At 39.7% G+C, this 26861-nt stretch overlaps 1 protein-coding gene across 1 annotated transcript in view; it reads left to right on the top strand.

Annotated features, from left to right (window-relative positions):
* PRICKLE2 (prickle planar cell polarity protein 2) overlaps window positions 1–26861 on the top strand; it is a 291314-nt gene that overhangs the window by 165669 nt on the left and 98784 nt on the right. Inside the window, exon 2 of the mRNA XM_063291533.1 lies at window positions 26012–26195. Within this exon, the coding sequence (XP_063147603.1) occupies window positions 26064–26195 (132 nt within the window). The 5' untranslated portion in view covers window positions 26012–26063. The remainder of the gene's footprint in view (window positions 1–26011; window positions 26196–26861) is intronic.

The following is a 26861-nucleotide window of genomic DNA, read 5'->3' as shown; positions in this document are numbered from 1 at the left end:
AAGGGAAAGAATAAGGGAGATAATGGCCATCCTTGTTTCATGCCTCTGCTGAATGAAAATCCTAGTGTTCCCCATCTATTAACTTTTTATTACAGCTGTATAAAGGAAGCAAGATGTAAATAAGCATATTCCCTAAATCTAGTTTATCTGCTAATTATTGTATGAAGGCCCATCAATGACTTTGGTGCTATCTAAAGAGTTAAGAGCCATAGTTTTTCATTTCTGACTAATCTTTAAGGCTTGGCTCAGCCAGCAGTTTGCTTTTCCATGTACTATCAAACAAAATAAGAGCAAGGTCTTTAAGAGGAGCAGAAGGGGATCTCCTTAATACCTGTGGGTTTTGGATTATTGTATCCATAGAAGATTCTGTAGGGTTGTTTGCTTTAGCCAATCCAAACCTTAATAAGGGAAAATTGTTTGTAGAATAAATATTCAGCAAGTAGAAATTTCTCCAGTCTACAAATCAGATCTGTTTTCTCTTCTACCGGTAACATTCCAAAGACTTCAGACTCTTTAGGAGTGATATACAGTATATGCCTTTCTTTAAAAAATCGTTTAGTGAAGTTGGAAATTTCACATTGGTTTAATTGTATTAGTAGATACAGCTGACCTTTTTGGTATTGTGCCAGTTAAGGCTGAATGTATTGGACAAACATTCCAATCACAGAAAATGTTAGTTGGACTAAGTTGGAAAAAAAAGACAAAATGGGCCTCATTTTCATTAACATGGTAGGAATGGTTGAATGTCTAAATGTTAGAAAATAATCCTTGTCTCTTGTGGTATACTGAAGGAGCCTTTAGAACAGTGTTTCTCAGCCTTGGCAGCTTGAAGATGTGTGGACTTCATCTCCCAGAATTCCCCAACCAGCTTTAGAATTAATCAAATCAGTGTAAAAGGCATCCATATCCAAACAGCTGGCTCAGAGATCATCTAACAGTTCTTGCTTATATCATTAAATACATTCTTCAACATCAGCTGATTATTGTAAGCAGTGTCAAAGCTCCTTGTCTCCTGTGGAACTGTCATTTGCTGCCAGCTAAGCAAATAAGGTCCCAATAAACATCATACTTCTCCTTATTCCTTGTGAAATCTCTAGTATTCCCCAATGAAAGGGTATTGAAATATTTCTGATCTGAACTCACTTGATCAGATCCAGTTTCTTGCTCATAAGCTCAAAATGTTAAATCCATAGTTGCCACTGTTAATAATCATTAGTAAGTTAATAACATTATTATCATTCTCAATCAGCAGCATAAATACTAGTATATAAATGCACGAAATGGAGGTACAGACTATATAACCTACTTGCAGATGCTCGACAAATCTGCAGTAATCTTTTGGCTGGCTTTATTAGCTTAGCACATAGAGCCTAGATAACATGTCAGGAATAACAGATTGCTTATCTGACTTTCAAAAAATATGAAAATCCTCTGAATGTCCAGGAAGAGAATATAAAAGAGGCAACAAGTATATCTCTATAAAAAATGCAATAGTCTGGACAGTCATATCTCATGGATGGTTTACAGTAATTGGTTTTCCTGCACTCTGCAGAGGGTTGGCCTAGATCAGGCATTTTCAAACTTTTTCAGGTTGTGGAATCAGTTTAAAAAACCAGAAAGGAACCCTTGACTGAGAGGCAAAGCTCTAGCAATAGAAAATTGGCTGCATTGGAGTGAACCTATTTCCCCCCCTTAGTCTCTCACAGAACCCCTTCAAGTTCTCTTAGGAACCCTGGGGCTCTCCAGAAGACAATTGGCAAAACCCTGCCTTAGATGATTCTCATGTGCCCTTCCAACTCTAGAATCCAGTGATTCTGTGATTCTCTATTGGGGAATGGGACCAACTGTTTCAGCAGCTCCAGAGCCACAAGGAAAAATGCATTCATTAAAAGGCAGATTATTAAATCTGCCATCTAAGTATGGCAGGACGTCAAAGGCTGTACTGGAAAAATATCTGAGAGCTTGAAAGAGGGCTCTGAAACATTAACATTATATTATCTCAAATCCTAGCCCATTTGTAGCCTTACTTGGGCTCTGCAAAGAGGCTGGGGTGGCAATTTTCCCATAAACAATTTTAGAGTTGTGGCAGAAAATTGCCTTATTTCAAGTAGAGATAAAGACTGATTTGCCATTGTGTTCCATTAAAGACCTTTTTCAGTCTCCTGATCTTGAATTTCTAACTGAGAAGGGAAAACTTTCCTGTAAGATGTTTCTCAATTAGTCATTTTTCTGAGGCCCAAAGTCTAGGTCTGGAGGATTTTCAGTAGTTGCAATATTTAGCATATTATCCTTGTCTGGAAACACAAAAGTACTTCAGAGTTTCATTAAGAAGTTTATCAATTTGGCAGATGTAGGATGTTTCTGCAAACTGGAGTTTGTTCTGCGCTACCTTTTCTATTTCATTGTATTTCCATGTCAAAGTTTTATCTCTTAAAAAGAGGGGTTTTTTTCCATGAAACTACCTCTAGGTACTTCAGTAGCATAGAAAGTCCCCAAGACAGCAATAAAATATGATTCATGCATAAAAAAAATCTGTAATATAAAAATAGAAAAAAATAAATAAGATACAAGCAGAAGATATGATTTCACTGTCAGCTATAAAAAAGCAGTCTAAACAGTATTAAAAGAAGAGAAAAGCAGGGGATTATTTACTCCATCACTATCTTCACCACTCTTCATCTCCCCAGTTAATCCTTTTGCTGGACAGTTGGACATACAGTACTTCCAGCTTCATTTTTATTTTCATAGGTAGCTTCATTTTTATTTTCCAAAAATATTTCTGGGGTTTATGAGCTCTAGAAGTTTTTTTTTTTTTTGTAAATAAATATGGTGCTTGAGCTTAACACCATGATTTAACACATGCCAACTTTCCATTTAGATTAAAAAGAATAGAAGAAGCTTTAGAAAGAGTAAAGCCACTTGGGCCAAGGAGCCTGGTGGGTGACAAGGGGTATATTGAACCCATAGGCACCTCATTAGTTCTCTCTGGGTGAGACATGAAATCCAGTTACTGCCAACCCAGTAATAGGAGGGGCACATTTTGTTGGAAAAATGCACGGTAGATTAAGCCAATCCCCACTGTCTCCAGATAGGGCAGAGCAATCTTCCTGTCTGTAGCCTGGGAAAGCTGCTACCAGTGAAAACAGATAACTACTCAGCCAGATGGGCAAATGCCCTGGTTTAACATAAGCCAGTTTCTTGTTTTCAGCATCCCACTCAACAATTTATTTCCTGTGACTTGCAAGTCACAGGAACATACCTCAGTTGGAATAGTCATTTGCTCTTAGTTTGCTTATTCAAAGAGCTTCATGAAAATCTTACTGAGTGTTCTGGATTTAATATAGCCCTTGGACAGTGCTTCACATCTGATACAGAACAGCTATGTTAGCATGAGGTTCTGTGTTTCTTTTCCATGACAGACCAATGAGTAGACCAATCAGGAATTTACAGTTTACATTATATAGATAATGCATTCTGAGATTTAAGTGCTGCTCAGTCCAACCTGGTGTCTTCCAGATGTGCGGGACTTCAGTTCCTATAATCCCCCAGCCAGCATGTACAAATATTAAAAAGCAGGCACTCTCTGCCAGCAGGCACACAGTCGAAAAAAGATGACAGAAAAGGATAAACGAATGGAGAAAAAAGGGGTGGGGGAACGTTATAAAAAGTTATTACATGAGTCTTTACTCACTGTTTTGGGACAGATTTTCAGTAGCAGATCCTGCCTGTATTGAGATCCGAAATGGGTCAGCTATTGTGTTTACCCTTTCTGAGTCTGTACCCTTTGATTATGCTAAAGCTCATGTCTTCATTTCAGGTGTGCACATTAGGACAAAGGATAATCTTTATGAAGCTGTCAAGTTGAATCTCTTTGTGGCCATTATTCAAGATTTGCAGGCTGGTGTGAAAGGGTTCTGTGTATATGGAAGTTTCAAAATATTTGACGATGAAAACAGTCACGTTTATTAATTTATGGCTACACAGTGACACCAAAAGATCAGGTGTCAAGGACTGTTGCCCAGATTTTGGAAAAACTGGACAGCCTCATCCCCATAGGTCTTATATCATAACTATAGGACACACTTTTTTCCAAGGACTGGAACTTACTTTAATAAATCTCCCTTTTTTCAAGTTTCTGTGTTTCTAATATGAAATATTATAAAATATGCTTGCTAAAACTTGCATTACAGTATGAATCCATTGTATCTATTTATATTGTGTTCATTTTTTACCCCTTAGTTGGTTCATCAATTAGTTGGTGTTTGATTAGTACATATATGTTGATTATTGTGGTTTTTAAACTGTATAAGCCATCATCCTGAGAAAACATGTTGTACTGCAGAAGCCCTGCTGCGGTATGTGTATATGACATAGCCCTGGTTTTACCCGTCATTTCAAGTAAAATGTTATCTCAAGAGATGCAGGTAAATGGGTATATAATTATTGAAACATGGCAGATTCGGCAGATAAGAATCTGAAGACGCACTTGCAGGAAGCAACCAAGCCTGAATAAATAAGAAACCAATCCCATAGGTAAACTTGGGGCTTTCATAGGGAATTTGCAGAGGTCAGCTTGTTTGGGGCACCTGTGACATTAAATAGTAAAAGTCTGGTAATGCGGTCCAGTTTGGCAGAATTCAGAATCTCAAGATCAGACTGCGTTGTTACTGTTTTGGGAGTTCTTGGCACTGTGTGTTCTCTGGGCAGACTGCCACATCCCACAGACTTCCTGGCACATGAGTAGGACCCATTTCTGAAGCTTCAGATCCTTTCATTCATATCAGTCCCTAAAGGAACGGCTCTGTGTGTACTGTTTTGTGGCCACAGCATGGTATCTGGCCTCAGTCTAGTATGATAATCCTTTCAAGTAAACACAGGTTCATTAGAATCCAATTCTCCCTAGCTGGTTCTGCTACTAATCTTTTACAGTGTCTATTATGTGTGGAGTGTTACCGAATTACATTTTCTTTATGCGAGTGGCAATTTTCTTGTGCAAACTTGGTGGCTTTTCTGGATGTAACACTCTCTTCAAGGACAGCTTAGTCTGTACAACTTAACTAATGAGTTTTTAATGAAGCTTCACAAGCCGTCTAACCCAAGTAGGTTGGTGACATAAAATGTGACTTACAGTGATAATCAGTTTCTCTGGCTTATTTAAAATCTTTGTTTCTGATGAGGACATTGTTACATATATTTATGATTATGATTCATTTGTTTCTGAAGTTTGGGGCTTTGAACTATCACAGTTTTACAAAATGAAAACTGAAGTCATTGTAGAAAAGTTAAAGACAGAACTGTCTCATCTGTAAGGTAAATCCAATTACCTAGGATTGCCTTGGAGAAAAAAATAACAGTGAAAAAATACAGTGAAAAGAAGTGCTGCTCTTTTAAAGAATCCACTCAGTAAAATTAAAGGGACTTTTAAAGCTGAGGCACTTTTTTTTTCAGATTCAAGTAGAAGCTTGAAAAAAGTTGGACTGCTTTAGTGAATAGCGGGAAGGTGCTACGATCATGAAATCTAAAATACTTCTCCTAATACATTTCTAAAATGCACAGCCCTGCTGTTCCCCATGCTCCACTATGGGTTATCTGCACAGACCACAGAAAGAGAAGCTTTGAAAGGGCTGAACTGCAAAAGAAAGTTACGCAATGCTTCACTTCTGCCCTGGCAACGGATCTTTTAAGATAGATGTTCCTACAGTACTACTGACTAAATGATTAGTTTAGGGTTTCAAATGAACTATTAGTGCCACTTACTTTGGATTTATATCACATCGTTCATCTAATCCAGTATTTCTCAACCTTGGCAGGTGGACTTCTGGCTGGGGAATTCTGGGAGTTGAAGTCCACATAGCTTCAAGTTGCCGAGGTTGAAGAACACTGTCCTGGAGTAATTAAATAAGTCACTTGTCTGGATTAGTGTGTTTTCATGACACACTACCCCCTCCCCTTCCTTCCTCCCCATGATACTATTAATTGTGTTGTGTGAACAGGGCCAGAATGTTTCAACCTGCTTATCTTGCCTGAGATTTTCATGGTGTTTTGGAATCTCACTTTTCCTTTGTTTGAGATGTTAAGGGGCCTGAAGGTATCAGATAATATTAACCAGATTTAGACATGGAGCATTAGAATGAAGTTCACCTATAGAAATCTCTAAATGGAGCAAAAGAAGGAAGTGTGATAAAGAGGGCAATGTGTAGACCCAGTGACAGTGTTAAATATTACATATTTAAAGGTAATATTCCTCTGAAGAACATGGTGGCTGTTAATTTGTTAAAAATTATAAAGCTATAAAAAGAGAAGTGCTATGTCAATAAATAATTTATCCTCCTAAATAATCAGGAGCTCACTTGGTAATTTTTCACCTCAGTTCCAACTTTGATGAATTCTTGAACACACAAATCAGACTGAAAAATGCCAAGGCAATTAAGGAAGCAAACTCTTAGTTCAGTCTGACAGCCAATGTCAAATCTTGTCTTTCATCTAGAGCAGTCATTACCTATCTTTAGAAGGATTGCCCATGTCACAAAAGATTGGCTCATACTATAATGTAAGCTTAGCGCCATGTGATCTTTTGACTTCTCAAGGTCATCAGACATGCCAATTCCAGGTTTGCATACCACACTGAACCATAAACTGCTGAACACATTTTACCTTAGATTGTTGTGTGAATTCAAACCACATGGCTAGTTTGGTGGATATGCAAATTCAGGAATCTGTGTTAATTCAGCAAACTTTGGTCTATCCATCAATGAGTATCTGTGTTCACGTGAACACAGTCAAAATGTCATAATGATGAATGGGGCATATTGCTGTACCCCAAGGATGTGGGACAATTATGGAAGGTCCCAGTCATGAATAAATGAGAAAAAAGGTTTAGTAAACAATATTGGAAGTGTATTTCTCTGTTACTGAACTGTGGAAAACTGAGCAAATTTTTAAGCAATCATATACTTACAAATTCTTAAGCAAAATGTATTGAACAGTTACCTACCACATTAAAAGGGGATAAATTAGCAAGGGTTTTTTTTTAACCAGCATTCATGGTAAAGGATGCAAAACTACGAAAATACATCAGGGAATGCTGAACGCTGACATTTAGGAGGCCAGATTTCCCTCCTCCTTATCTTCCTTCTGTTCTCAAAATGTGGCTTGGACTCTGATGTAGCTTTTGTTGACGGACAGAAGCAAATGTGGGAGCTTTGCATGCTAGTCTGTACACACTTGTATGCAAATCTTTTATTGAACCTGGCATTGTGTATAAATTTAAATAAATAAATAAATATTGTTGCCTTGTACCTCACGTGGCCTTCTTTGTGCTTTTCACCAGAATTCAAGAGAAGTGCTTGCTTGTGTTAGGAGTTCTATTTGCCTTATTCTATTTGCTTTGTTTGGCAGTTTGGGTGAAATAATGTTTCCATCTGATGTGCTTTTATCAAATTCACTCCAAGAGTAGTAGGAAATTGAGAAGGGGGGGAAAACATTTTATTAGGAAACATAATAAAGGCTTCTTTTTATAGATAGAGTTTTTTTTTAGCACATAGATGGTTTGGAGAGTAAATTCTTCACAATTAAGCTATATCCAGCCATGCCTCTAAGAATTCAAGAAGGCTTACATGGAGGGTCTTCCTTCATTTTGTCCCCACAACAGCAACCCTGTGAGATAGGTGTGGCTGAGTGAGAGGGACAGAGAGACTGTCCCAAAGTCACTCAGTGAGTTTCCATGGTTAAGAGTAGACTTGAACCTGGAACTTCCCAGTCCTAGTCCAACCCTTTAATCACTACACCACACTTGTTCTTCCTATGTTTTATAGGAAGAGTAAAACTGGAGAATCTCCAACTTTAGAAGTTTTCCAAATGACCCACAGTTGTAAGGAAAGGTCTACCCCACAGTCCTGAAGTCTTATTCCATTATCTTTCCTTGTCCTTTCCCAATTCACACCCTCCCCTTCTCACAAGAAAAAGCTCTTATCTCCAGTCTGCAGTGGATGGAGATAAGAATGTTAGTAAAACTGTCATATAGCAACAAATGACCAATCTTGGCTAATCTCAGAAAAATTTAGTAGGGTTAGTCATAGAGAGTAATTGGATGGGAGACCACCAGAAAATCTCTATATCAGGAATTAAAAAAAGACATCCTGGTAGAAGAAAACTACATAGACATATCCTTTTAGCCACCAGGAGTTGAGTTCCATTTGAGAGAGTCTCTTTATTTATATCTCTTGTGGTCCACTTTTAAACCAGATTGCACCCTGAGGAGAAGGATTGCTGCTGAAAAGGGATTCAATTGCTACCTTAAGGGAAAAAAAGACAAACCATTGACTGAGTCAGTAAGCATTAAGGTTGTATAATATACAGTATTCACTAGGTGGCAGATTGCTGCCCCACACCTCATGTTCCCATTATCTGAAGAAGAGCTTTTGCTGCTATAAAAGCTTCCTGCACTTTCTTTTCAGTAGGCTGCAGATCTGCTAACGTGATTTCATAGGTGTCATTGTCCTCCTGTATTGGCATTGAAGATCCAACAGACATTTGTCTGCTCTTATTCTCAGGTGTAAAAGTGTCGCTAGAATGAGAGAAGGAGGGAAGGGTAGGAGAACAAGAAGATATGTTTTCCCAATCTTCTCCATAATAGGAATATTCACTCTTATTTATGTCTGCAGTTGTTGTTGTCTTGATCTGCTGGTGTTTCCAGCATTCTTCTTCTACAACTGGATTATCTTTTGATCATAAGGGCAGTTCTGCCTAATCAGGGATAACTGCATGAATGGGATGGTACCATGTCATGATGGAGCCAGTCTGATGTGGCTATATTTTGATGCTGCTGAGGACACACAAAGCCAATTCAGAGCAAGAGGGGTGAAGCACAAACACTGTGTTTCCACCCCAAAAGCAGTACCATATACTGTGGGGCATTACACAGCTGTGTTGATGGATTATCTTTTGAATGGCTGCTTTTTATGACCGCTGGGATGTGAAACTGGATCTCCTTCTTGATTTAGACTCTGCTGGTATTTGAGCACACAGGATTTCCGCTAACAGGCATCTACAAATCCATTCACTATGATGCCAGGGGCAAGCATCTCTAGCAAAAAATAAAAAAAAAGTACAGATAGTCCTCAACTTATGACCGCAATTGGGACTGGAATTTCCACTGCTAAACGAGGTGGTCATTAAGGGAGTCACACCCAATTTTTTGACCTTTTTTGCTGCAGTCATTAAATGAATCACTGCAGTCATTAAGTGATTCCGGCTTCCTCCATTGACTTTGCTTGTCAGAAGCTGGCTAGGAAGGTCGCAAATGGCAATCACATGACCCCAGGACACTGCAACCATCAAAAATACATGCTGGTTGCCAAGTGCCTGAATTTTGATCACATGACCGTAGGGACACTGCGATGGCTGTAAGTGTGAGGACCAGTCATAAGTCACTTTTTCCAGTGCTGTCGTAACTTCGAATGGTCACTAAATGAATGGTCATAAGTCAAGGACTTATGTATACACCTGTATAGCTGTCATATCTAGGCTTTGTCTTACGCTTTAGTCTGAAGAAGAAACCTGGGTTTTAAAAATCTCTGTATCTCAGCACAAATGAGAGTGCTCCTTTCACCTCCTCCTAGTCTTCTGAGCACATGTGAAAGCTTGGGAGAAAGGCAAGATCTTATTCCTCTCGGGCTAGAGTTTGGGTAAGATAAGAAACAGAAGTGTCTTCCTGTTGTTTTTTTTCTCTGTAAACCAACATAAATGAAAACCCAAACTCCCTGCCTCTACCTCAATCCCTCTGCACTTTGGGAAGAGGGCAAGGGATTGAAACTATTTGCAAGTACTTGTTTTGTTTATTTAAATTAGCCTGAGAAGTCTCCCCAGTCAAAAATAGATGCTAATAAGTCAGATCAGTGTTTGTGTGCCACCATCTTAACACTTTTTGCTAAAGCTCAGTATGTAATTTTTCCCCAGTGTCAAATGAACTTAGGAGGAATTTGTGGATAAGCATAGCACCTAACGGACTTTGGCTGATCTTGAAAAGGCCAAGCAGGTTAGGATCTGGTAAATCATTGGAAGGGAGACCACCAGCAAATCCCGTGGTTATAGATTTGGTTAGGAAGATCAAGAAAGCATCAAGAAAGAGAGCAATGGCAGACTCATTTTGTTCCTATGAAAACAATATGGATGTGTCCGTGTAATCACTAGGTGTTGAGCTCAGTTTGAGGGAGTAAATGTATTTATATCGCATTATCGGGGGGGGGGGTAAAGGTAAAGGTAAAGGTTTCCCTTGACGTAAAGTCCAGTCGTGTCCGACTCTAGGGGACGGTGCTCATCTCCGTTTCAAAGCCTTGGAGCCGGCGTTGTCATAGACACTTCCGGGTCATGTGGCCAGCATGACTCACGGAACGCCGTTACCTTCCCGCCAAAGCGGTACCAATTAATCTACTCACATTTGCATGTTTTCGAACTGCTTGGTGAGCAGGAGCTGGGACGAGCAACGGGAGCTCACCCCGCCGCGCGGTTTCGAACCGCCGACCTTCCGATCGGCAGCTCAGCGGTTTAACCCACAGCGCCACCGCGTCCCTCGGGGGGGGGGGAGCTACTGCAATAATCCAATTGTTGTGCTTTATAATTGTGCTGGGATTTGAACCTGCGTTTTCTCCTTGTAATATTCCAACCTTAAGCATATTTTCTTGGAAGCAGGTCTTGCTGATTTCAGTGGAACATCCAATCATTCATCTCTGAAGTCTTAGCCAAGCATTTTGCTTGCTGCACTGACCCTGGCACCAATGCTTGGAGAATTCATTTCAAAGTAACTTTAGCTAAAAAGTTAAAATGAAATTAGATTAAATTAAAACCCTGTTGATGGAAGAGAGAGGAGGAGGAGCAGCAGCTGGAGAGGGTTGTTCTGGAAAAAAAAAAACCTAAACGGAGACTGCAGCGCGCCACAAAATATTAAATTTTGGCACGGCTGAAGAAGTGATTCATTGTCACTTAACAGTTTTGCTTCAGGAAATTCATCATTTTCGCCCACCAGGGGGAAGTTTAATTGGCACACTCTGGCTCCCCAGTTATAAGGAGTTTAGAAAAAGCGTCCTTCATATCTCCTCTAAACCCTGGAGTTCCTCTTTTTATTTCTTTTCAGCCCAATTTCAGAACATTTCTTGCTGTAATGTTGTTGCTGTTGCCTTCCATTTTCCCAACTAGATCCTTTAATGGGGTTTCCAAATCAAACCCATTATTTTCATTAGACGTTACGTGCAATTACATATGTTAAATGCAGTGCCCCGAGATTTATGAATGCTTTGCTGTGAAACATTGGATAAGGGCATTGGAAGGAACTCATTGAGCCATCCTGCCTAATTCTCTGCTGCCCTCAGAGAGGATATCCTTTACTTTTATCACCTCTGATGGCTGCTGATCTTTGCAAACCCCCAGAGGAAGCAGTTTCAGTTATGGGGTTCACTGCGTGCTCATCTGCCACCTTAAGCACACTCTTTATTTCTTTAAACCTTCTTGCATGTGGACCTAAGGCCTGTGGGGTAATATTTCAACTTCAGGGTTATACCCAGATGAAGACCAAGAAGGGATCATTGGTCTTGCATGTGCCTTCTCTTCTCCCACACTCAGTGTGGGATTTTCCTGACCATGTAAGGCCAATTGTTATGTACATCTTCACAGAGTGAGGGAGCAGAGGAAATATGACTCGGGAGGCCACTCCTACTTTTTCCTTCATATAGCCCTAAGGGAGAAGTTTCCTTCAACCCCAGCATTGCTCTTGTAGATAGAGTTAACAGTTCATTCTTTCCCCTCAGAAAACAAACAAGTTCAGAGAATCAAATCAGAGCAAAGATTTTTTTTTTTTTCCTCACTTAACAACCACAGTTGGGGCCAGAATTTTGGTTGCTAAACAAAGTGGTCATTAAGGGAATCTGACCTGATTTTATGACCTTTTGTGTGGCAGCCATTAAGCGAATCACTGCGGGTGTTAAGTGAGCCACGTGGTCGTTAAGTGACTCACATGGTTCCCAACTCATTTTGCTTGCCAGAAGCCGGCTGAGATGGTCAAAAATGGCGATCACATGACCATGAGATGCTGCGACTCATGAATGTGAATTGGTTGCCAAGTGCCCAAATCGTCATCATGTGGCCACAGGGATGCTGTGACAGTCACAAGTATGAGGACCAGTCATAAATCAGTTTTTTTCAGCACAGTCATAAGTCTGAACCATCACTAAAGGAATGGTTGTTAAGGGAGGACTACCTGTAATAAGCACCTTTTCTCTTCCTCTCTCCTTACTATTTGGGAGTAGGTCTGTGGGGTTTGTTTAGCACCACTTTGGGCTCTGAGAATTGGAAGGACAGATCTTCAGTAGGAGATTGGATATGCTGAGTAGGCCTCCAGATATGCTGAGATTAAGGTTCCTAGAATTTCCAATCCAGGTAGCCAAATCTGGTGGTAGATTTCCTAGCAATCCCTGTTGTGACCTATTTCTCCAGTGTCTAAAAAGGGATGCTGTAAGGATAATGCTAAGGCCAGTTTGATTGGCATTTCTGAGAGTTACTATCCAAACACACGCAGAAGGTTCCTATTGGGAAAGCTGGCCTAGGACACTGCTGGACTCGTTGAAGGCTACTGCTGAACTAAAATTCAGTTCTGTTCTGGTGTGCTATGCAGGTATTTGTATATTTCCCTGTTTTGCCTGCTGTTCTTTGCTAAATACCATTATGATTACTGACACCCACAAAGACTACTACAGATAGTGGTAACATGAAAGCATCTTCAGCACTTATTTCTAGTCTTGGTTGCATTCTAGGTAAAGGTAAAGGTTTCCCTTGACGTAAAGTCCAGTCGAGTCCGACTCTAGGGGGCGGTGCTCATCTCCGTTTCTAAGCCTTGGAGCCGGCGTTGTCATAGACACTTCCGGGTCATGTGGCCAGCATGACGACTCGGAACGCCGTTACCTTCCCGCCGAAGCGGTACCTATTGATCTACTCACATTTGCATGTTTTCGAACTGCTAGGTGAGCAGGAGCTGGGATTAACAACGGGAGCTCACCCCGCCGCGCGGTTTCGAACCGCCGACCTTCCGATCGACAGCTCAGCGGTTTAACCCACAGCGCCACCGCATTCTACTTACTCATAAATTCTCTTCAGACAGGGTTGTGTTGCCAGCTTGTTAACAAGGGGCTCTCCAGGCATAGGCAGTGGGAGGGAGAGAAAAAAGACATTTTGTTTCTCTTGCTTTCTCCTTCCTGCTGTTTGTCTGGGCTCAAGTTAGTTGAGAGATACAAGGGTGATTAAAGATGTCAGGTAACAAGGAGTGAAACTCACCTCTTTCAGGTCTTCCTCAAGCTCTCTCTCACCCTGCATCCCTTACACAGGAATGAGCTATAGCTCTTTTGGTGCCTAACTCAGTCCCTTCACCCTTGTGGACATGACCAGGCTGCTGTGAGGGATCCTCAGAGGATTCTTCCTATTGTCTCACTACCTTCTGTGGTTATAACGTTAAATTTGATCAAACTACTATTTTTTACAAGGGATTCTAATACCCCCCCCCAATTAACAATGGGCTTTCACGCCCCCACCCCCATAGCACACCTCTGTTCTCTGGCATTATACAAAGTGGCAATGGGCTCCCCATATTAAGGATAGCAGGATGAGCAGTCCCTTCAGCAGGATAACTTCTAAAGGCAGGTAGACCTGGCCTTGGGGATAGGGAAGGAATGAACAAACCATTAAAGCAGGACTTTCAGAAAAGATTACTTGTTTCTAAGAAAGAAAATTAAAATAACTCCGTCTTGATTTTGTGTGGCATAAGATGAGGCAGAGAGAAATTTTACAGGCTTTCACGATTCTCTTATTCTACCCTACAACAATTGAGAATGTTCCTGGAGTCCCTGTCTTGACTCTTCCTTAACCTTGCCTACTTCAAAGGCTGATGTGACCCTACATCTTCATGTTGTTCCTCGTATATAAGGAACTCTAATTTTCCAACTCTGGTGGAAAATTTTCTATAACCATGGAAGTGCTCCATAGGATTGACAGGTCTCTTCATATCATTGAAAATTCCAGTTACTGGATAAATGAGAAAGAATAATTACAATAATATCAATTAACAACTGGCTAAGTCAAGTTACGGTATTGTTATGGATTCGATTAAAGGCCAAGGGCATGCATGATTCCATTTTTAAAAGTTGTGACTCATAGAATGCTTTCAAAATGGGAGCTAGTCCTTGGCAGAGAGTTCCAGAGCCTAGAACCAACCAGATGGATGTACTTCCCAAATTGGCCTGCAGTTTAGAAGTTCATATCCTGAGGCTCTTAAAACCCAAGCAGGTTCCTATGGAAGAACGTAGACTTTCTGCTAGCTGCTGTCCAACTGTGTGGGGTTTACATTATGGACTTTGAACTGTATTTGAACGTAGACTAGAGAGGAATCCAATGCTGTCTGTAACCAATATCTGTCAATCATCTGGCCACAGCAATCTAGATTTCCCAAGCATTTTTCAAAGTCACCTAGACTGTGATTCTTCTGCCACAAGTGTCTTCCGTTGTTCGCCTGCATACGTCACTCTAGCCTGTTTAATTTATCCTCTGGTGCAGAGCATCACTTCTCTCATTCCTTTGAAGGATTGTAGCCATCCACTTGACAGCTGCCTAAATCTTTAAATCTTCTGATGCTTAACCAAGCCTGCAACATGATCCAAAGAAATCTCAGAGTTCTCTGTAGGGTCCAGCTGTCTTGGAACCCTCCATTGGAAGAGGTGCCTGCCAAGCATCAACTGCTGTGACAGCAGCTGAAAACCACAGCTCTTTTGGCCTTACAATTTCTGACCCTGTCTTGAAATACTTCACCGCCTGCCTTATCCTACACAACCAGCTCCTGTTTGGAACAGAAAGGACCTTCATTTTCATTTCTTTGTGTGGGTTAATCCCTTTCCCCTTACTCTTGCTATAAAACAAGCTTATTTTGATCTGTGAGTAACCTTAGAATTATACTGAGTTAAATGGGAGTTTAATTACCTGTTAAATGGGAGTTCAAGCACATTCTCATGAAAGCAGGGTAATAAAACTTTCCAAATAACATAGCCAAGTTATGTGTCAGAATAGCCACCATCAAAATCTAGACATCTAAGATCCATCTTTTGCAGCTCTGAAAACATGTAAACATTTCCAAATGGCTTTCACGATGCCACTTTCTTACTTAGAACTCGAGGTGGCTTAGGTACGGATAACCTTCTATTCAAAGTTTTGTAACTGTTTTGTGAAAGCCAGTTTGGTGTAGTGGTTAAGGCACCAGGCTAGAAACCGGGAGACCGTGAGTTCTAGTCCCGCCTTAGGAACGAAGCCAGATGGGGGACCTTGGGCCAGTCACACCCTTCTCAGCCCTAGGAAGCAGGCAATGGCAAACCACTTCTGAAATCTTGTCAAGAAAACTTCAGGGACTAGTCCAGGCAGTCGCCAGGAGTCAACAATGACTTGAAGGTACAGACAAAAAAATCTGTTTTGTATCTGTTTTCAGAACTTTAGTTCGACTGATAGGGTATAAATACCCCAAACCAATAGCAACATCCATAACACTCAAATTGGCTCCTGAGATATTTCTCTTTTTACAGTCACATAAATTGTGGGTAACAGAGTTCCACTTGACCTATTTTGGACTGTGATGTGGTGCTCATTTTTTTTTCAGAGGTTATTCAGATAACTTCTGTGAATGGCTGACACCAAATCAACACTCCAGTCAGTTGTTTGGATCTTTTGAAAAGGTAAAGATTTTGGTCAGTTTTGCTGAAATATTTTTAGAAATTTATATGAATCCTGAACTTGTAAGGGAGAGAGGAAGGCCAAAAATTAATTCTATTTCATGCATGCAGGTCCAATGACCTGCTGTATGCTAATATTACAATTGCTAATGGTACGAAGTACTGAATATTTATTCTGATGCTTCCATCTTTACACATATGTATATGTATACATATCTTTACACATATAGGTATGCACATCCCACCACTAACATTTTATTTTTTCCAATTCTTGAAGCAGTGATTTTAAGAGTAAATGAACAAAAGGATTGTTTGATTGGCAGAAAAATTAATTCCTTGTAGATCCCTCTGTCTAGGAATGCTTATTTTGAATATTTATATTAAGTGATATTTAAATCTATGTTTCTATCCTGAAGAAACAATAGTTTTAGAAGGGCTTTTGGCAAGAATTATTTGTTGGATTTTGTTTTATCCAATAATAACTCACAATGAATTCTTGGAAGGTACCATCCATTTTAAAGAGGGAGATAGAAAGATCAGCTGGGCTTTCTAGATGATAGATAGATAGATAGATAGATAGGTAGGTAGGTAGGTAGGTAGGTAGGTAGGTAGGTAGGTAGAATTTTTATTAAGAATTTTTTATAATCGTAAATCCAATACAAACTAGACCTAAAGAAAAGAAAATAGGAGTAAAAAGTGCAAGGGAAAACAAAAAGAAAAAAAGAAAAAGAGGAGAAAGAGAAAAGTAAGACTATAATAAAGAGAAAAGAAATATATAAAGAAGTGACTTCCAGTCTTCATCACAACAAGTATAAACAAGTTTAGCAACTCTTCACCCTCTCTAAAGTTGCAGACATTTATCTCTTCATCCCATATCCCATCTCTTATCTATAAACACACCCATAAAACATCTTTTCAGTCCTGGTGTCAGCAGAAAGTCCAAAAAGGATAGCCAGAAGTAACAACACATCTTATTTTAACCTTGATCAAATAAACCAACTTTATATTTCTTCCTTTTACTTCTAACAGTCTTAATCCTTAGTTCACTCAAATATTGTTTTAGGATTTGATTTCTCTTCAATTCTTCTTTGTCCCATTGCACAGGATTCTTCAAGGCTTTAACAAGTCTCTTTTGTATATCCAGTAGGAAAAAATTATCCAGGTCACTCTCTTGGTTTGTCATTTGTATTTCCTTTTTAAATTTTAAAACCTCAGCCAATTTCATTTGAAGATCCAGTGAAACATCCTTTTCTAAATCATTCTCTTGGCCTGTCAGTTGTAAATTCACTTTCGATACCAACTCTGTCTTGTCAGATAAAATTTGTTCTATATCTGACATTTCTTCAAAAATACCTTTGCACATAGTCTATCCATAGAAGCAGACATCATTACTGACATTGTTGTTATTGTGGCTGATAGTTTCTGTTTCTGTTTTTCAAAAGTCTTCAGTATTTTTATTGCCATAACCATCTTGCAGGCCTGTTTGTCCTTCCTCTACCTCAAATCTTTAGTCCCCTCTAGTGTCCAGTTTTTGAAATCATGAAATTGTTTATCTATGTTGTGTCATGTAAAAACCAAAACAGGATCTATTTCCCATGAGAAGCTGTTTGCACTTTATAACTAATTCCAAAATCTTACTGTAGAAGTTTCAGTATAACAATTTTATCTGGACCCTTAGTCCATTTATAACATTCTAAGATCAAAATCTTACAGTATTTAGCTTTTTGCTGTTTATTTCAGATTCTTTAAATTCTTAAGCTTATGATTAAAGTTTTCTTTTGTTCAAGATTAAAGACATACTCACCCGGCATTTTCAAACTGGTCATCCCAAAGGTCTCTAATAGTTTAGAAGTAGTTAATGAGCAATTTCGGAAAGTGATTAGAAAGTGAGGTTTGCAAACTTAGTGTCCTTTAAAAGGCTTCGCCACAGTTGCAAACAAGGTGGCTAATCTCTTCATCTCCCGGTGCTCAAACGCCTGGAAAACTGCTGTCCAGCATTCTCCTCACGAGGAGCAGCCATCTGGAGCACATGTGGGTGATCTCCTGTCCTCTCTGTATCTGGAGAGGTTCCAAGGAACCGGTCTGCTCACCGGTTCTTTGGTCTTTGCTGCAGTCATCGGGTCCACTTCCACAGAGCCATTTTCAGTTCACCACTCCTCCCCCAGAAGCCTTGGCTTTCTAGATGCTATAGAAAATACTGAAACTGTTTTTGGGAATAGCCCTAAAGCCCTCTGCAATTGGGGATGGATTTGGGAGGCAGAGAGTTTGCCTTTTCTAATGAGCTCTACCAATAAAAATCCAATTAATCAAAGCGCAAATATTATTATAATATGCACTCCTGTCAATACATATCAAATTAACGGATTCTCATTTCCCATCCCCCTCTCATATTTTTGTAACAGTATGACTCTCTCTACCTGCTCCATGCTGTTATTCTTTATATGGTAATGCATTTGACACATTGGCCAAGAATTGTGAGTTTTTCCAGACATGTGCATTCTTCCTTTATGTATTCCATTGACTTAATGCTATCTCTGCTGTACAACATAGCAATAAGCGCATTGTCAGATCTTTTCTCACATTCCCACCCCCGTTTTTCTTGCTTTTAGAAGAATGTACAAATCATTGTGAATGTTATTAAGTGTAGCACATCCAGGGGAGACTGTTCAGAGGGCCCTGATCCTGGGTTCCTGGGTTCAAAATAAGCTGAATTTTCATGTCCATTTTACTTCATAACTGGGCTTTGAACCCAGTACTTCTCAGCCCAGATCTAACTTTGTATCTCAGCTTTCCCCTATTTGAACATTATCTAATTTCCTTAAATTCATGGACTATGGGTTAGACAACAGGCATTCTCTGTGACACTCTATGGAACCAGAGTCCCTCCTTAGTGGGGAGATGGGCGGTGATAAAAAATTTAATAAATAAATAAACACTCTGTCCCCAGTGGTCCTCAGCAGCCCTCTGTTGTTAATCTTGCACAAACCAGCCAAGACTATATTTTTCCAGTGAGCTGTTGGCCCCTAATAGTTTTAAGAGAAGGTATGCATCTTGTGTGTTTTAATTTTCTTTTTATAATTATGTATTATTGCTTTATGTTTTTGCTATATACCACCCAGATTGGTATTTGGCATACCCACTTCAAGATTGCGGTAGGTTGTCATCATAGATAGATAATCAGCTGCCTGAATTCTGAGAGTTGAAGTAGATAAAACAGATTTTATAAAATAGATTAAAATAAAATAGATTTTAAGCAATTTAGACTTCTGAGACTTACCTAAAATAGTATCCCATGCAGAAAAAGAACTGACTTTAAGCAGAGGAATCTTTTTAATTTTTCATGGAGGTGTTCTGTAAAATGCAGCATTCTCTCATCTGGCCTTTCCTACCTTACAAGGAGTCTCTTTTTCCATGAGAACAATGATATAGACATCATCATATAACATCACTCCTTCCTATATTATCAGGCTGCCATGAGAAGATATGGGCTTTTGCATGTTGACATTGGCTCTGCAGGAAACTGGATCACAATTTCTGCAAAATGGAAGAAGCCTTACATTTTATGTGTTTATTTATTATTATAACCAGTGGTATGGTGCTTAGTCATCAGGGCTTCTCAACCAGGGTTCCATGGAATCCAAGGGTTCCATGAGAGGTCACTAGGGGTTCCCTGGGAGATTAAAATTTATTTTAAAAGAATATTTCAAATTTGGGCAACTTCACATTAAAGAGTTCCATTCTTTATTTTTAGTTCAAGAACACTGTTGATTCTTTTTCTGTCTGTCTGTCTGTCTGTCTGTCTGTCTGTCTGTCTGTCTGTCTGTCTGTCTGTCTGTCTATCTATCTATCTATCTATCTATCTATCAATCATATTTCTTTACTGCCCAACTTGTATTGCAACAACTCTGGGCATTAATGCATATGTATAGGCCCATGAAATGATTGTAATTTCTGGCCTATATTTGAGCCTGGATGTGCAGGGGTTCCCCAAGGCCTGAAAAATATTTCAAGGGTTCCTCCAGGGTCAAAAGGTTGAGAAAGGCTGTTCTACTGTATTCCAAAAGCTGTATGAAAAAGGACTGTTTTGCCCCATTCCTGAATGCCCAAATGGGGGGGGGGATCTTAACCTTGGGAGACAGAGTATCCCATAGTGAGTAGGCTGTTAGTGAGAAGACCATCCTTCCCAGTTACCTAGAAAATAACTGTAGTAATTCTACTATAATCTGGATATAATTATAGTAGAATGGTTGAGAGTCCTGGATGATATGTCCTCTGAAGGTCCTTACGCAAAATGTTGGACACTCTCACCTACAGTTTTTCCCACTCTGGTCCCCTTGAAGCACCCTCTCTTTCTCCCTCTAGGATTCTCATTTCTCACTTCCTATTCCCCACCTGTATCAGGTGGTGGCACTAACGTATTTGCTTTCCTGGGTGCACCTAAAGAGCCTGACAGGAATCAATTCCAGCATCATCACTTCTCCAGAGCACCTCCAAGGGACTGAAGAAGAGTATCAGTACAGGATAGACTTGCTACTGTTTCCCCCCCCCCCCCAAAGATGTGGGTAGTGATGAAGTTGCAACCTCTAAGCTGCAGAGTCCTGGATTTCTGCCTGGTTTTCAGTCACGTAACAATTGTAATATAAAAAAGGGTCTAGAGACCATTGTGATACATCTTAGCTATAATAAGGTGGGTGGCATTTGCTTTAAGCAGTACCTTCTCTAACTTTGCAGTAACTTTTTCAAATTAGTTTTTGAAATGTTGTTTTTCTTTTCCATTTTGTCTCCTGCTACCGCAGTATATTTTATAACTTCCCAAAGCCTTAAATATTTTTGCTATTTACTGACATATTCTGTGGGGATCTGTATGATTAATAATCCTGGAACTGAGGGTTAGTAAAATATCACCAAGTTCTGTAAGAACATCCATTTTTCAAATACGTAAACACTGATTGTCTGACCACCAATAGTTGGCAGCAGATTTGAGTAGGCTGCTTCAGAGCTGGTGGTGGATTGAAGACTGATAGAGATGTGTGGAGGCTGTTAAACTGCATGACATATTGATTTGTTCAACATTATATCATAAACAGAGATAGAAATTATGGTTGAGCTGCTTGTTCCAGAAAAAAAGTATAAAGCCTTCCTACAGTAGCTGATTAATTAAAGAATTCATATGAAATTGTGATCTGATTGGTTTTGAGGGTAACAGCCAGTGGCCACACTGAAGCTCTGTGACTGACTAGATAGAAACCAGACACCCTGCTTATATTTGCATCTGTATATATTTTAAATCTGATGAAAAGCAGGAAATGGAAAAAAAATGGCAACCTTTCTTCATTTGACTTAGCAAAGTCTTGAGGCTTAGTGCATATTTGTGCTCTGTAGGCTGCAGGGAAGTTTAGGTTTATATGCAGTCACTTTTAGTTTTTTTACTAGGGTGTGTAAAGTGAGAGAGAAGAATTTCAAATATATTCATGGCCAGATTCACAAGAGAAAGAGAATGCATAAAGCATGGTCATTGAGGAAAACTCAACTTCTATAAAAATATGCATGCTATAAAAATAAGATGCCTGGAGGTTTCCCGTTCTCAGTTCTAAAAGTATAGGGACTGTATGGTTGTAAGGAAATGGTCGGAGAAAGAAGTGTTTTAGAGCACTGCAATAGAAAGAACAGGTTTGTGGAACAGTTTTGGGTGTTACATTTAGCTGATATTAATTAATTATAATAATTCTATGCAGTGTGCCTACAGTTTAATCAAGGATAATCTTGTTAGGGCTCATGCCAGTGGTAGCCAGAGCTGAAGCAAGCAGTGGACCTGGCTGGAGCCAAATGGGGATGTCATGCTTCTTTCTCTTCTCAGTTTAATTTGTGTTAAATAAAATGCATACTTACCAACAGGTAAAAAATAATAAAGGGCGGAAACAGGAAAAAAAACCAGATACACATCCTTGGAAATACTGAGAGTTTCATACACAAATGTATAAATGTTCTTATGGAGAAATACAGAGATTTTAATCATTCATGTTCAATAGTTTCTAGCAAAAATACATTTGCATAGTCTTGTATGCATAATCAGTTAATACAGCTAAAAGTAGAAACTGAATAAAACCATCCTTAATTGAAGGGCTTGTCCAATCTCTTTGCTGTGGTGCTAATTTTTTCACATTTTTAAATAGCCTTGGTCCAAAGAAACATGTAATTTTATTTTCCAATATTTGTAATAGTAACAGAAAACCAACTCAAAACTAACAAGAAGGGAAACTGACAGAAAAATTTAATTGCTTGTATTGCAACAGTTTACAGAACTTGGAAAATATTGTCAATGAACATGAGAGATCACCTGTTAGATCTGGTTTTTGTCTCATTCCTGGATCAGGAGGCCCTGTTCACAGTAACTCATGCCTTGGTCATCTCCTGTTTCGATTTCTTTAATGACCCCTACATGGGGCTGAAGAACATTCAGAAGCTATGACTGGTACAGAATATGACAGACTGGGTAGTGATGGTTGGATCCCAGTATACCTGGTGACCCCACTGCCTCCAGAACTGCACTGGTTGCTGATTAGCTCCTCAGTGTGATTCAAGGTCCTGGTTGTTAAGTTTAAGGCCCTTCATGGCTCCAGACCTGGTTATCTGAGAGGCCACCTTCTCCCATATTTCTCCCCATCTGCTCACATTGAATAGGGTCAACTTCCTCCAGGATGCATTCTTAAGAGATTGCCACCTGATGGCACCTCAGAAGCAAGCTTTTTCAATAGCCATCCCCACACTCCCTTCCTGCAGAGATTTGGTCGGCTCCATCCCTCTTGGCTTTTGGAAGGCTGTCAAGATCTGTCTGTCCTGTCTAGCATAGGAGGAGGGGACGTGATGATTGAAAAGGGGGTTTCTGAGCACAGACTGAGCACAAAACAATGGACCAAACTTAATAACCAAATCAGCTTTGCCACCAGAGATGAGTTCTAACCAATGTGAATACAATCCCTCCAATATAACCTAGAAAGATTTTGATGTATTATTATTTTAAAGGGATATAGGACCATCTGCAAATTATCTTATGATAGGTCTTCATGACTTGCCCAAACATATTCATCAAGTTTGGAAACTCCACATGTACCATTTTTAAAAATATGACATGGAGTATATTTTTATATTGAAGCAATTTAATTAATTTCAAGAATGTTAGCACCAGCCCTGGTCTTAGGCAGGGTAAAACAGCTGCCTCAGTTACCCAGTGTTGAGTGTGATGCAAAACTATGTTGATTATGAACTTCTTCTTTTCAAGGTCAGATAGTTCTGGGATTTTCTGTCTCAGCTGTAAAAAAAAAATCCTTGCCTTGCCTTTGATACTGTTCACATTGAAACAGAGGGGAGGGAATTCAAATCTTCTGCTTTAGCTTAAGCTGCAAAATACTGTGGCTGGCCCTGAAAATGATAGCTGATATGATTTCAGCTATAAGATAAAGAAATTGCATTGCCCCCTATTGCTTTTCATTGTATACATATTGGATTGATGAATTGTTTAATCATAGAATATACAGTATATGAGTTGGAAGGGACCTTTCTTTTACTTTCAACCCATTGAGCTTTGCCCTGACCTTGGTTTTAGCAGGGCAGACCCTATCTCTTCCTGCACATGAATGCCTTTCAGATATTAGTAGACCACTATCCTTAGTCTTCCCTTTCCAGAGGTAAAATATACCTAGCTCCTTTAATCTTTCCTCAGAGAATTTGGTTTGCAGACCCCTTTTCAACCTGGTAGTTCCCTTCTGAACCCACCTCACTCCAGCTTTCCCCTTTTAAAGTGCCATATCCAGAACAAGCATGTCCCAAGCACAGCCTAACTAAGGCTGAGGATAATGAAAATTATCTCCCATGATCTAGGTGCGATGTTTCTGTTCACTGCTGCATCACCCTGATTGCTCATGTTTAGCCACTGATCCATTTAGTACCCCTATATCATTTTCACACACCTTGCTGCCAAGCCTAGGTCTCCCCAGCTCTGTATCTGTATTTGATTTTTTCTACTAAGATGCAAGGCCTTACCCTTCCCTCCGCCAAACGTCATCCAACAGCTTAATAAAGGTTTCCTAACTAAAGGATGGAGATCCTTAGTTCTTTCACACCAGCCTGTTGCCCTGTGGATTTGCTGAAACACAACTCCAAGAAGCATAGCTATTCTAAACCCAAGGTTAGAGGGCACCAGGTTAGAGAAGGTTAGATAAGGCTACCTTGAAGGAGACCAATATTGTAGACCATGGCTAGCAGGATTTAGAAAAGATAGATTAGGAGATTCGTTTTGTCTGGTACCATTATATTTTCAGGCTTTTCTCTCTCCTTGGTCAATACGCATCACAGTTTTAAAACTAGGCCCCCCTCTGTTTCTTGGGGTTCTGTTCAGATAACTTCTTTCCACAGGAGCTGTAATTGTCAATGAAGTGGTCTTCTGAGAAGGGAAGAAGAGAAGTCAATCCAAAGGAGATGAATTCTGAAAGGATCTCCTTGTTAGACAAGGCAGACAGCTTCTTTCTATTTAAAGAAAGAATTCCTTCTACCTTCACTTGGGATCAAATTTAGGAATCCCATATATAGGAGATATCTGCTGAGCTTTAGCCTTGCTCTCTGTAAAGCAGCCTTGTGATAATCTTATAGAGAGGTAGCAGTTCCTGGTGCACAACTTTCAGCACAGCCTTTATTTAGCGCAACCCCATCTATGATGTTCTGTCATTGTTAAGGAATTTGCCGCACTCCAGTTTCTGTTTACACTGACATTTTGCATACTGTATATGACAGCCTTTCTGCTTGCTGAGCTGGACGTGCTGATGCTCTGGCACTCTTTGCATATTTATGGGTGCTGTCAAAGGAGAGAAAATGAAGAGGTGTATCCCACATCGTCTATCAAATGCATTTGACCCTTAAATCCTTGCAGCCAGTTCTGTATGGGTGGTCTGGAGCTCATGGTATTTTTTTCCCCTCTCCAAATGAAAGAATGATGTTTGGGTTTAGGAAACTGCTTTGGGGCTCTGGCATTTTGTCAAGGACAGGTTGTTGTTTACATGTAGACATTGCATTTGACTTACCCTATGCAGTCTTATTGCTGACAGCTGCTTTATCCAAGACAGCCTCCACCCTCACTCCAATAACCATTTCCCATGGATATAGATATCACAATGACCACAGCAGATATAGTATCTCAACTTAGGTTAGCCCAAATTGGCTTGCGCCAGTGTTCCTCAGCTGCTATTTTCATTTTCTTTTTAAAATGGCAAACACAAAAATCATTAAATGCCCCTTCCCTACTACACATCCATAGAGTAGTCAAGACCTGGCTCTTTTGGAGAGCTTTTGGGGACAAGAATGAAATAATGATTTTACCCTAAAGATGATGGTGCTATTGATTGACAGGATTGGGTTGGGCCAGGTTTTTATATTGTTTTAATTTTACTTACTAGAACAGGAACTGTAAGCCATTCAGATCCTTTATGCTGAATAATGAAGTAAGGGGAAGGAAGGAGAACAAATTCTGCAAAAACATACATCTGTTATGTGCTAAACAAAACTAATATTTTGTATCTGTCTGTGTGTGTGATGTTGTATAATAACATGGCATGGATTTAATTAACTATTACCATTTAAGTCAGCTTAAAGAGAAAATAACCAGATTTCTAAACAGTCCTTTAAATGGGAACCCTGATGGTAAATTGCATGCTCAGATATTGAAAGGGAAGTGATTTCTTCAGACAGCTGTATAAGTGAGGGAAAATGCATGTATCTGTGTTTCTGTGATCATAAAAATATGCATTATCCATTGTTCTCCTGGTACTTGCCAAATCAGGGATATATAATTCAAAAGAAGATCTTAGTCTACTCAAGTCTTACAGAATGAAATTAATATGTGAAATCACTTCCATTCAAAAGAAACCCACTATAGCATGTGATCACAACATATACTGCATTTTGATCATCTTATGTTCAATAATTAGCCAAACCCATCAATTTCTTTCAGAAAAGCGCTTGGGGGTTCAATAGGTGTGAAATCATAATTTTGTTTATTTAATTATAATTTTAAAACTATGGAAACATGGCATATAGATGCCCAAATGGCCTTCCATCAATATTCATGCCCCAAACATTCTGATTCCTTATTATCTTAAATATTTAATTTAATGTATTCTAACACCACTTATTCCATTATTATGATAAACAAAATCCCGTTGATCACAACATCAGAGGATAACCTTTGGCCTTTTTTTTCACATCCCCAGGAAAATTTGCCGGCACTGTAAGTGCCCACAGGCAGAACACTTTGAAACAGTGATGCCTTTAGAAATGGAGAAGACGGTGACCAAGCTGATGTTTGACTTCCAGAGGAATTCGACTTCTGATGATGACTCGGGCTGTGCCTTGGAAGAATATGCTTGGGTTCCTCCTGGGCTGAAACCAGAACAGGTATTTGCTGTTATGGCTTGTGGGTGGCATATATAATATTGCATGGAAATGCTACCATCTCATCCAATAGGGTAATGGCTTGTCTTCAGCTTTCTCAGATGAGAGAGGATTGTTAGCCCTTGAACAGCCTTTGCTGCCACCATGTTATAATATTTCAGGCATGCATAGAGTCCATAAAGGTGACAGAATGTCACTTCAGCTTTGTATGGGGCTTTTCCAAAACAATTGCCCCATCATCCTACTCTAAAAAACAAAAAATATACCTGAACAAATCTGTAACCCAAATATGGATATGAGGGTGATCTGGCTGTGGTATCTGTCACCCCATTGATCGCCAGGGTTGATTCGGCTGATCTGGCTGACTAGGCGGGTGTCCCCTTCCTCCTTCACTGCTCCATGTTTGTCCCTCCTGAAGCTGCGCGCTCAGTGGAAGAGGACAACCATCCCAGAGAGAAGGAGTGTACCAATCTTCGGTCAAGGGTATACAATAGCTGCACTCCCCTGCTAGAACCTCCAAACAAGCTCAAGGTCCAAGGAAACCCAAATATTAGTTCTATATCCAGCAATTGCATCATCCAGCCTGGCAAAAAAATAAAACCCACCAACAATTTCACTAGCTTGCTCTTTCTGCTTTTCTCATTTGTAATCTGCTATAAATTCAGTAGA

This window comes from Candoia aspera, chromosome 2 (genome assembly GCF_035149785.1).
Source record: "Candoia aspera isolate rCanAsp1 chromosome 2, rCanAsp1.hap2, whole genome shotgun sequence".
In the NCBI taxonomy this organism is placed as follows: Eukaryota; Metazoa; Chordata; class Lepidosauria; order Squamata; family Boidae; genus Candoia; species Candoia aspera.
The sequence above is the reverse complement of the archived record's forward strand: the minus strand, read 5'-3'. Positions and strand labels throughout refer to the sequence as shown.